At 36.6% G+C, this 12,304-nt stretch overlaps 1 protein-coding gene across 2 annotated transcripts in view; it reads left to right on the top strand.

Annotated features, from left to right (window-relative positions):
* MTRR (5-methyltetrahydrofolate-homocysteine methyltransferase reductase) overlaps positions 1–12,304 on the top strand; it is a 25,607-nt gene extending 13,303 nt beyond the window's left edge. For both annotated transcript variants that reach the window (XM_048076379.2, XM_048076380.2), the window contains exons 9-16: positions 594–682; positions 2,309–2,489; positions 3,716–3,758; positions 5,755–5,941; positions 8,031–8,149; positions 9,532–9,624; positions 9,720–9,899; positions 10,858–12,304. In XM_048076379.2, the coding sequence (XP_047932336.2) occupies positions 594–682; positions 2,309–2,489; positions 3,716–3,758; positions 5,755–5,941; positions 8,031–8,149; positions 9,532–9,624; positions 9,720–9,899; positions 10,858–11,002 (1,037 nt within the window). In that variant the 3' untranslated portion in view covers positions 11,003–12,304. The remainder of the gene's footprint in view (positions 1–593; positions 683–2,308; positions 2,490–3,715; positions 3,759–5,754; positions 5,942–8,030; positions 8,150–9,531; positions 9,625–9,719; positions 9,900–10,857) is intronic.

Genomic DNA, 12,304 nt, shown 5'->3' with positions numbered 1-12,304 from the left:
AAGTAAGTGATCTTATATTGCTTTTGGGGTTAGTTTAGAATGGGGAGTAGCTGCTTTAGCATGGCACGTCACAAGGCTGAGCCTGGCTGGACCCATGAAGAGGTAGCCAAATGCTGCCTCTGGACCCTGGCTGACTCCATGAAGAGGTAGCCAAATACTCCTTTGGTTAGATCATTAGAAAACATCAGCATGTTCTGATTTTTCAGGAGTGTTTATTCATGGAGGGGGAAAAAATGTAGATGATCCTTTTCCTTGTAAGCATTCGTCAGCATTTCTCCAAGATGAAAAGTGGCAGAAAGGCCTTGAGTGGCCTAGCCAAAAATATATATATATATATATATATTTGAACACTCATGTATTACACTTTTCTTCTTGTTTCCTGCTTTCTTGATAACTTCTTTTTGTCTTTTCTTTGGAAAACCATCTTACTGTTTAGTTTATAATTGCCACAAATCAGTTGGGCTCAATCATACAGAATTGAATGAAGCTTAGGTATATGGTATTTCCTGAAGGAACAAGAGTTCTGTGATGCTATTTTTGGATGCTAATAGATGTATTTTTGTGTTTGTTTTTTTTCCTACCCCCTAAACTAGGAGCAGCTCGTCCACAACACATCCCTGAGAGGAGCACTCTGAGATTCATTCTAACCTGGTGTCTGGAAATAAGAGCAATTCCCAAAAAGGTGTGTGTTTGTTTTTCCCTTTTGAAGGGAAATCCATAGTAATTCTACGCTGTGTGGCTTCTTGAAGTTCTGTCCTTGCTTTGTGTGTAGTTACTGTGTTTTTGGTGAATAAGGATTGTCAGCTTGCATGCTGATATCTTGTTCCAAGAAATTTTGCTCTTAGTGCTTTATTGGGCAAACTATGAGATACTAAAATCCCCGTTACCATTCTGTATTCATAAGTAATCTGGAATTAAATAGAAAAGTGCTAGATATTTGGTTCCAGATAACCTGGAAGGCTGACAGAACCTGGCTGTAGGCATTGAAGAGAAATCATTCCTTCTAATCAGAGAGGACCCGTGTCTGTCCTGTTTGGTCACCGGACACATGTTGCTCTATACAAGCATCACGTAATGCCTTCAAAATATTTTAAAGCTTTTCCTGAGCATTTCAGTAACTGGCAGAATTCAAAGAAAGATTTTTGGTTGCGTTTTCTCAAAATGTGTGTTTATTATTTCTCTTGCATTTTGTGCCTGGAAAAAAATCAGGAACTTGCAACTAGAAATGCATGGGTATTTCTGGTATTGTCAAAACACGTTTTAAAGATAAATTTGTGTGAAGCATGAAGTTACAGTTGTGTCGGTTGGATCTGTGAAGGAAGTCAGTTTTTGGAAGGACTTCTCACTCAAGCGAATTTCACGGTAGGATCCAGCATATGTCATTATTAGGCAATATACTGTAGAAGAGAATCATTCAGTTCAGACAACCTTTTCAGTACTACATGTAACTGGTTTTGAATCTTTTTCTCAATAATAAGAGTAGGCAGAGGGTGCTGTCTGGGGAGTATCACCCAAGCATATAATCTATCTGCATTGTTTCCTGTTCAAAATAGAGTGTCCTGTAGCTCCATAATCAAAACTATTTTCTGGAATCTGGTGTTTGGGCAAACTCCAATTACTTTTCCAGTATTTTTTTGTGTAGAGTAAGTCCTCTGATTGCACTGGGTATTTTGGATCACTTACCTTTTAAGCACTGTGTCTATTTCCACCTTGCCTTTTGGAAAACAAACAAAACAAAACAAACCCTGGAACTACTTGTGTCTGATTTTTGCTTTATATTGCAAGCTGTACTTAATTTTCCCTTAAGAAAAGCTTGCACTACCATTAAATAGGTATAAAGTACAGAATAAAACACCGCAGTGACATTTACATGACTCATAAATACCGTACTTTATTTACAGTAATACTGCTTCTAAGAATTTGTATTACTCCCTTCCCAGCTTCTGTAACTTGGCAAATGGTGTTTTGTCTTGGATTAATTTGTGTTATGGGGCTGTTACTGAAGTGCAAATACATAAATAAAGTCTTTCATAAGTTTGGGATTTATCTGGAAATGCCTTTTATCTGTCTCTTCCCTCAGTCAGGCAAAGTAGGATTTTTTTGACCTGCTAGCTTGCCCCAGACACTGAGGGATGGGGAGGAGGGTTGTAAAAGTCATGATAGGTGAAAGTGTACATTGGAAAATAATTTGTATTATTCATTAGCCTACAGGCTGACTGCTTCCTATCCCCAGGCAACACAGGCTTTTCCCAGGTTTGTCCAACGGGACTATGTTTTTTACCCTCCACTCTTATTTTATTCACTCCAGGCATTTTTGCGAGCCCTTGTAGAGTGCACCAGTAATGCAGGAGAAAAACGGAGGCTTCAGGAGCTTTGCAGCAGACAAGGAAACGCTGATTATAACCGTTTTATTAGAGAGTCGAATGTTTGCTTGCTGGATTTACTTCATGCTTTTCCAAGCTGCAAGCCTTCACTTAACCTGTTAATTGGTAAGTGGCTGATTTAGACTTAATTGTATTTAGTTCATTCTGAAAATGCATCAAACTAAGTGTTCGGTTTCTCAGGATGGGGGGTGACTGTTCAGTTACCACTATAGAAATATTGTGGCATCCACAGCGATCAAACTAAAACTATTGTTGGGGACAAAACTCTGTTCTCCAGTGGTAGTCTGTGGTCTTCATTCTGCACTTTAGTCACATACCTGTGCTTCAAATGACTCTGGGTTGCTCCTGTGCATAAAAATAAGCATAAGGTGCTTGCAGAATTAGTGTCTGTAAGAAGTAATTCATCAACTGGTTACAATTCAAAAAGCCATGTTCTTACAACTCCTGATATCCCTGCCTTCGTGTTCTTTTCTTGTGTTTTCATCTGTTAAAATAGAAAGTTTTTTCCAGTACATTTGTGTTTATGTTACGCACAACAAACTTGCAAAGTTCCTTGTATAAAACATGGAAGGAATGAGCCTTGAAATGTAGCCATCTCAAGTGCATCTGAAAATACTGACAGTTACTTTCCAGATTAAAAACCAGAATTTCTTATTGTTTCAGTATATGAAACAAAACAATTGCTTTCTATGGCCTTGTGATCGTGTTCTTCATTACTCCCTCTTAGTAAATTGTAGGGATTTATAAAATAAGTAAATACAAGCTCTGCTCCACTCTATACGAATACGTGAATTTTCACACTGAAAGCAAAAACACTTACAAACTACAACTTTTTTTTTTTTTTTTAGCTGTGATTTCAAAAAGTTACATAGGTGTTCATAGGAGTTTGAAGTTAAACTGCCACGTCTGCTTCTAGGACATTTGTATAGCAGAAACTTTCAATAAACTAATTCCTATTCTCAGAACTTTTCAGCTCCATAAACCACACTCAGATGAAAGGCAGGGAAAATTAATCTTGAAGCTTCACCTTCCCCACTAACTACTGGCATCTCTTCTGTGTACCTTTAGAGTTGTTTTTAAATAACCAATAACCCCATAAAGTAACTGTTATGGGCTTATTTATCGTATCTCTGACATGTTCCACAAAGTCTAAAAATATTCCTAACAGGGTTCAGGTCCTAATACCTTATTTATGAGAAAGAAATACTCAATGTTAATAGAGTAAACTTACAGTATGCTTGTTACCCGTTGTAGTGTAAACACTCAAATGATATTTTGATTTTCACTGGAATGAATCAATAAATGATAATTTATTTTCTTTAATTTTTCAGAACATCTTCCTAAATTGCAAGCCAGATTCTATTCAGTTTCAAGGTAATGACGTGTTCAAGTTGTATCTTTTTTGTAATTTGTGTGCTTTTTTCTTAAGTGTGTACACTATGATCTTCTAGAGAGCAAACTCTAAATTGTTTTTGTAAGGCCATTTTGCTTAGAATATGTGATTTACCACTTACTCTTGAATTCATCTGTATCATCTTGAAATCTGAAGTCCTGATGCTCCATTTTCTCACCCTTTTCTCCCTGTTGTGGTTTTAACGCACCGGCAGCTCAGCACCACACGGCCACTTTCTCACTCTCACCAGGTGGGGTGGGAGAGAGAATTGGAAAGGTAAAAGTACAAGAAATCCTGGGTTGAGAGATAATGATAGTTCACCAGGTAAAGCAAAAACCACATGTGCAGGCAAAGCAAACCAAGGAATTTGTTTGCTACTTCCCATCGGCAGGCCACTTCCCATCATTCAGCCCCTTCCAGGAGAGCAGGGCTCATTGTGCGTAACAGTTTCTTGAGAAGAAAAATGCCGTCATTCCAAATTCTTCCTCCTTTGCCCTAACTTTGCTGAGCATGACCCCACGCAATACCGGACATCCCTTGGCCAGCTGTCCTGGTTGTGTCCCCCTCCCAGCTCCTGGGGCACCCCCAGCCTCCTCATTGGCAGGGCAGCACCAGGAGCTGGAAAGGCCTTGGCTCTGTGTGAGCTCTGCTCTGCAACAGCTAAAACATCAGTGTGTTACCACCCCTATTTTCATCAAGAATCCAAAACACAGCATTGGGTGAGCCTCTGTGGAGAAAATTAATTCTATCCCGGCCAAAACCTTGACACTCCCACATTGTGAAGACAAGTGGGCAAACACATAAAACTCCCTGGGGCCAAAACTGTTTATTTGGCTGAGGAAGTCAGAGTGCCTTCAGCTCTGCCTTCAGTTTTTGAAAGGAGTGTGTAGCTAACCTTGAGTGAAGAAGTTCATTACTGTCTTCACCATATAATTCAGTCCTCTCCTAGAGGATTGAATTTGTTTTTTGATGTACCTGGTCATCAGTGAAATGTATTTAATGTAACTTTTGAGCAAAGCAGAGTAGTCACTGATGGGCTAGATGAGTCTTGGCCCATGAAGTATGTGGCTTTTCTACTTCTTCAGCGGGGCTATAGAGCCTTATTCACTGCCGGGACTTGACAGTGTGTGGAGTGTAGTTTTTCTTTGGATATTAGAGTCCAGCTGTTTTTCTTTAACACAGTTGCTGCACATCTCTCCAGAGGGCCAGCCTTCCTTAACTTTGGATGTTTGCATTATTATTTTCTTGAGGCTTACGATCTCAGATGCTTCTTTGCCTAGCTCCCTCTTCCTCACAGGAATCCCTCTGGCTTCCTAAGAAATTACACTAGGAGGCAGTTCCTGCCCGGTGTTTTTTTCATTCCCAATTAGCCTATGACAATACTGACTTTATTTCACAGTAAGGGAAAAAGAACACAGTAACATGAGCAGTGCTTCAGATCTTCTGCAAGACCATCCAGTGAAAGCAGTAGATCTAAAGAAGAAAGAGAATAGAAAGATAAAATCTGAGGGAAAAAGTGATTATGTCCTGGTTACCAAAATCAAACAAACAACACAACCCCACAACCAATCAAAAAACACCACCATCACCAAAAACCAACCAAACAAAAACCACCAAAACAACAACAACAACAAAACAACAACACAACCAATCAAAAAACACCACCACCAAAACACAGGTCTTGACTATTTCAAACAATGCTGTTTTGAGTGTCTGGTAGGAGGTTGGTAGATTTCTCAAGAGCAAGCTCACATGTGTAAATCTTACAGAGAGCAATTCTGATTGAATCCTGTAGGCATTGGTGTTTGAGTCCAACCCTAAGAAAATTTCTAACTGCGTATAAATACTACATAGGTAACAACATATCTTGATTTTGGTAATGTGGTTTGAGTTGAAAATGGACCTGCTGTAAGATAGCAGAGCTATTTCAGGTCATTAAGTTTAATATTATTTTTTTTAATATTTGCTTCTTTACAGTTCAAACTTGTATCAGCCAGGAAAACTGTCCTTTGTGTTTAATATTGTGGAGTTTCCTGCCTGTCCCACTAGACCAGTCTCACGGAAAGGAGTATGTACAGGCTGGCTTGCTGAGTTAGTTGCACCTCTACTGCACCCCAATAAAAACACCCTGTATACGAAAGGAGGAAGCCCTCCAACTGAAGAGGTATGAATGTAAAGTCTAAATTCCCGTAACTGTTATATTTGTGCATTTTTTGAAGCAACTGCAGGTTTCATTGTTACAGATTGTTGAAATGCAGATGTTTACAGATCGTTGTACTGCAGATGTTTTGGCAGGAGTAGTATGCGTGTTCATTTTGTAGTAGGTTAGGACACGAGGGAAGGGCTTAAAGCTTCATCGGGGGAGTTCAGGAAAAAAAGTTCACGAGCTAACATGAAAAAGCTGTTGGCTGAGAAGGTGGTCAAGCCTTGGAACAAACAACCCAGTGAAGTGGTCACAGCTCCAAGCCTGTTGGGGTTCAAGAAAGAGTTGGACAATGCTCTTAGGCATTGGGTTTACCTCTTAGGTTGCCCTTTGCAGAGTCACAAGTTGGACTTGTTAATACTCATAGGTCCCTTCCAACCAAAGATATGTCATACTGTATATCGCAAAATATATTTTATATAGTATTGCATATAACCTGACAAAAGAACTGTTGATATTCTAATATATATTTGATTAAGAAAAATGGAAACAGGCATATAACTTGGTTACAAGGAAACTGTGCTGATATTAGAAAGTCTTGGTCTGACAAAATGTAATGAAAACCCATGTAAGTTATTTTTAATTTTTAAAAAGTAACTTGGGAAAAAACGATTAATATGTGCATGATGCATCTTATTCCAGTATTCACATCTCTGTTTATTTAAAGTATAGTCGATTTGCAATGTTAAAGCTCAAACATGGGGAAGAGGTGGACTGAAAAAAAAAAAAAACACCACCAACAAAAAAAAGGATTGTTACAAATTGAGTCTGAATAAAATTCAGAACTATTTGAATCTGCTGTGCAAGCCAGAATTCAAAATAGATAAATGTTCAGCAATACACATAGATTGCAAAAATATATGGAATAGCAATACAAAATGGATAAGTGCAAAAATAGATTAATTTATTTCACAGAACAAGTGTGTATACCAGTTGAATTATTCTTTTTAAGGAATGACAAATTTGGAATTCTTAATAGGAAAGATAGTCTGTTAACTCAAGAGTGGTTTGAAATAGTAAGTATTACAGAAATAGAAGCATCATCCCCCCACCAAGAATTAAACTATTTTATTTTAATCATCATCAAACAGAAAAATCAGTCTTTTTTAACATTATAGTGGATTTAATGATAAGAAGGGGAGTAGTGCTAAATCACTCAGGTTTACAGAACAAAGTTTAAATACCTTGGTCTAGTGTTTAACTCCTTAAACTTGAAAGGGAATTCAAACTGTTTCCTAATTAATATGCAAAATAAATCGGATTCTTGCTTATGATTTTAATGGGTGAAGCTCTGCTATTTCTGATGATGATTCCTAAATGGTCTTCTAAAGAGTTAAGAATGGTCATCTTCCATTCTGTATACAGTAAGAGAACAGGGCATGGATCTTGTGAAAATTATAACATCTTCCTTTCTGACACACATCTGGTGATCAGAATTAGAGTCTACCAGTGGAATGATATAAACCATTTTCCAAGGTCTTTGAGCAGTTGTTGGACTCCCCTCACCTGTTTGACCTTTTGGAGTTCCTGTGAAATTTTTGTGAAAATTAAGAAAGCAAGCTTGGTATCGGTAGACTTCAATTCACTATAAACAAATCCACACCTCTGCTTTAATGTCCACAGTGGGTTTTTTTTTGTTTAAAAAAGAAAAAAAAGAAAAAAAGAAAAAAAAAGAGTTGCCTGTAACAGTTAGCAGTAAACTAGCCTAGCTTCCTTTCGTGTACCATCATCACACTTCCCATGAATCCTAGAAATTCACCAAACTTATGATGCAGTCTGCTTTCATATTCAGAAGCCCATGTTTGTTTGGCTTTGCCCCGTTTTTATCCAGATTGATTGATAGATCTGTAAATAGGGCATGCTTTTCAGAAGCTCAAGTGAAATTGTTTTCCACGTCTGTTTGGGATTAAAAGTAACCTCTGAAGTTCAGGATTTGGAAGGGTGTCTGTACACACATACCACATAAACATTCTGAAGGTTCTAAAGATGTCATGATATTTTCACTTCTTAAGAATACTCTTCAATTGTATTTTGTCTGATTTCATTTTAGATATCTATTTTTGCTCGTCCAAACAATACTTTCCACTTACCTTCAGACCCTTCTGTCCCTTTTGTGATGGTTGGTCCAGGAACAGGAATTGCGCCATTTATTGGTTTCCTGCAACATAGGTATGTACCAAATTTTTAAATGAAAAACAACCTTTCTATGTTGAAAACAATACAGCCTCAGGTTTCTGAGTAGAAAAATTAATCTATTTTTAATCTTTTTTTTTTTTCTTTTGGAAAAAAATGTTGTGGGGCTTTTTTTTTTCCTCCCCTCTTCTTTGTTAAACCAGAAAGGGCAAATCACAAATGTTTTTATGAGCTGTTGTTTACAACTTTGTCCTTTTTTCTCTTTGTGATGCGTAAGGAACTCTGTACAAGGCAAAAAAGGTAACAAAACCAAACATAACAAACAAAAATAAGCATTTAGTGGATGTTACGACAAGGGACACTGCTCTGGTTTTTGCTCATCTTCTGACAGCATTCTTTGCTTTCATCCCCCCAACTACAGCAGTGTAATTTTGTAAGGCAACAAGAAGCTTGTTCAAAGAGTTACAGGTACATTCAGAAGAAACAGGAAGAATTGAATATTTGGGTGGTAATGTAAGCTTTATAGGCAACCAACACATCATTTCTGTGTGACTTATTCATGCTAGCAAGATAATGGAATTTCTTGCATCCTGTAATAATTATTTTTAACCTGCTCTGAGAGAAAGGTGGTATTTTGACATGATACTGCTGACTCCATGTATCTGCTTTAACCAAATCATTATGTACAGTCCTTTATACTACTAAGTATTAACTTAATTTTATCCCCCAGGTATTTTTATCTCTGAGATTTATTTTGTTTTGTATTTTAAAGAATCCATAGCATTTCATAAGCATTTAATCAATGCTAAATAAAACATCTCTCAAAGTATAACTAGAAAGCTGCAGCTAAAACCCCTGTAAAGTAATATCTTCAGCATTATTTCAAGAAAATACAGTAACTTTTCTGATGGTATAGTGGTAAATAGATTGTTATTCATGGACTCTTGGAGGTTTCTACAGCAAAATGAAAAGCATGCTAAAAATGGTTTGTGCTGAGCTTTCCCTGGGTATTTTTACAGTGCTTCTAATGAGGGTTAAGGGGTAGCAATCTCCTTATTCAGCAGTCAGAAGTGTTTTGTGAGATGTTCAGAAGTGCCAGTCTTTACTATTCCCGTATGAAACTGACCAAAAAAAAAAAACAAAAAAAAAAAAAAACACCAAAACCTTTGAATTTAATTGATTTTGAGTTGGGCCAAAAGTGAGTACTCAAGAAAATCAGAGAAGAAAGGTTTCACTGTTACTTACCTTAAGCCATTTCACATTAATAGGCCTCTGGACAGGCAGAAAAGCACTACTGTAAGTGAGAATAAGGTTACAGGAATTTTAGTTTCTGCTCTTGATAAAACAACATCGGGTTTACATACAGTCAACACACTTTTTTTTTTTTTAATTGTATTTTGTTTCTTTTGGCTGTTTAGGCAAAAGCTGAGGGAAGAACATGCAGACTGGCATTTTGGAGACACATGGCTGTTCTTTGGTTGTCGGCATCATGATAGAGACTATTTGTTCAAGCAAGTTCACTATTTAATGTTTCCTGTGTTAAATGTGTATTCATGGGGGGATGCTTATCTCAGGGCCATTACTAACACTTTTTATTGCCTTTCAGAGATGAGCTCAGATGTTTTCTTGAAAGTGGGACATTAACTCATCTTAAGGTTTGTTTCTCAAGAGACTCTTCAACTGCAGAAGGAGCCCCGCCTAAGTATGTGCAAGATGTCCTTAGGCTTTATGCTAAGGAAGTTGCCAGAGTCCTGCTGAAAGATAGCGGTTACTTCTATGTATGTGGGTGAGTAGAGTGGAGATGGACTGTGTCAGAAAGAGAACAGTTTGAGGCTTTAGAAAGACTTTGAGCTGTGTGAAAGACAGGATCAATGTGATGCTGAAACAGCCTTTCTGGAATGCCAGAATTTAGTCCATTATGTCCATTTATATAATACAGTTATGAAATAGTTTGTAGCTATGCAGTTCTTCTGCTTGTTTCAGTCACATGTTACTTTTCATTTAGTATTCAAATAAGCTGTAGTAGGATTCAAATTAATATATTGTGTTTGAAAAAAATGGGATACTTGAATGCATGAGATGATACATTGGACAGCTGTGACATAGCAGAAACCTCTGCTGCATTCTAGGCTTGGATGGGCCAGGATGCTACCTGAATGTAGAAATTAAGATTTTTCATTACGGACTCCAAAATTCTGTTGCCTTTATGAAGTACCCCAATAGTAATATATTTTACAGTGGGAAGCCTTATTTGTAGAGGCTAACTTACCTGAAGGTTTCAGGATTTTTTTAGGAGGTTTATTGGTATATGGTCAACTGTTTGAACATTGAACTTTATGTCAGTATTGTCTCCTGCTGAAATAAATGTCTATTATTTGTATTAAAAATAGCATTATTAATAAGTGAGGTTTCTGTGTATGTTGAAACCATATGGGGATATAATATCATACTTCAGCAGGTCCAGTTCTCCCTAAAAGAAAATAATTATTCTGTGACAGCCTAACTGGCGGTGCAAGATTTTTGATGTGTATTACCATGCACTGAAAATCTTTTAACATTTGTTTGAGAGAATCCTTTGTTCTTGTCAATGCTCATCTATGTGAAGACTTAGCGAATGTCTTGCCATACCATATACATTTTTTTTGTTTGTGTTTAATATCTTTTCCAATATTATCCTGCCTCTGAAGCTGTTGATAAAAGGAAAAATACAGTATTATGCATTTTACTCTTTTTTTTATTTCCAGGGATAAGAAGCACATGGCTGATGGTGTAAGTGATGCTGTAGTAGACATTTTAAGCATGGAGATGGAAGTTGACAAATTGGAAGCAATGAAAATGCTGGCCATGCTTCGAGAAACAAAACGGTATTTGCAGGATGTTTGGAGCTAAATATTTAGCTTTTCTTATGCCCTTATAGCACAAAAGATTTTGTGTTTTACTTTCATATTTATGCTTTTGACTAGAAGTTACTGTCAAAAGTACTGTTGTCACACACATTTTAACTTTCTCTGTTGATCTTTCATACAGGAAACCTTTTAAAGGACAGCAAACCAATCTGTCTTGTGAAGTGTATTGTTTTTAGTAACGTTGCATAATAGATTGTATCAGTGCCTTGATTCTCTGACTACTGCTTTCATATAGAAAGTAAGAACTCTTGCACTTGTACAAGTATAATTGTACGTTTACATTAGGTCATGTATATTTTTTACTACAACGTATAAATAAGCTACAGAGTAAATGCACAGTAATCTGTGCATCATCAAATACATTACTGACTTGCTAGGATTTATTTGAATATTTTTTAAGTCTATTTTTCTTCCACACACGCACACATGTATACACATGAGTATACATACATACATATGTGTATACCTATGTATTTCTTTTTTTGCTTGTTCAAAAATGATAGGAATAAAGGTCCAGAATATTGCACACAAACTTGCTGCAGAATTTCAACTCTTGTATTTTTTAATACTTAGATTTTTTTCATTGCATCATTCATATATCTCAGTTTTGCTACAGTCAATGCTAATCCTTATTAGATTTTCATGCATTTGAAGTTATTTTCATTCCTGTCTCTAAAATGTTTGTTGTGTGATTTTTTTTAATTTTATTTAAAAATCAGCAGTTGGGTTGAATGTGATTGCTGGAGAAAATACTGCTTAGTAAATACTTTTTTAGATTTCTAAAGTAATATTTTTTTAAGTTGCACACACGCAATGAAATACTATGTTTTTAAAGCAGTTACCCGCACTTAAGAGAATCCACTTCAGAAATCAAATTGTTGAAAGTAAGTTGTTGAAATATCCAGTCTTCTTCCAAACAAGGGCTGTTTGGAGTGCGAATAGTTGGAAGAGTTAAAAGTACAAGTTATTTATACTTCTCTTCAGATCTCTCCTCTCTTTCCTTTTCTTTTTCTAATCACGTCGTCATCTCGGTTCTGCGTCATACTTAGATCTTTGAAGATAAATACAAGGTATGAGAGAATGTTTTAGACACATTGTTATGTATTTCCTTGGGAGAACTCTCGTTTTGTTTGGCCTTAATGCATAATCAGAACCACATGACTTATTCCAAGGCTTGTATTTGCCTACTGATTTTTTGTTAATTTGTAGGTAATTCAAGAAATGTTTATGGAAAAATTATGATCAGAATAAAATCATGTTTTTAAACAATAAACATTTTAATGTA

Source organism: Anser cygnoides, chromosome 2 (assembly GCF_040182565.1).
Source record: "Anser cygnoides isolate HZ-2024a breed goose chromosome 2, Taihu_goose_T2T_genome, whole genome shotgun sequence".
In the NCBI taxonomy this organism is placed as follows: domain Eukaryota; kingdom Metazoa; phylum Chordata; class Aves; order Anseriformes; family Anatidae; genus Anser; species Anser cygnoides.
Note: the sequence above shows the minus strand (reverse complement) of the source record. Positions and strands in the feature narration are given on the sequence as shown.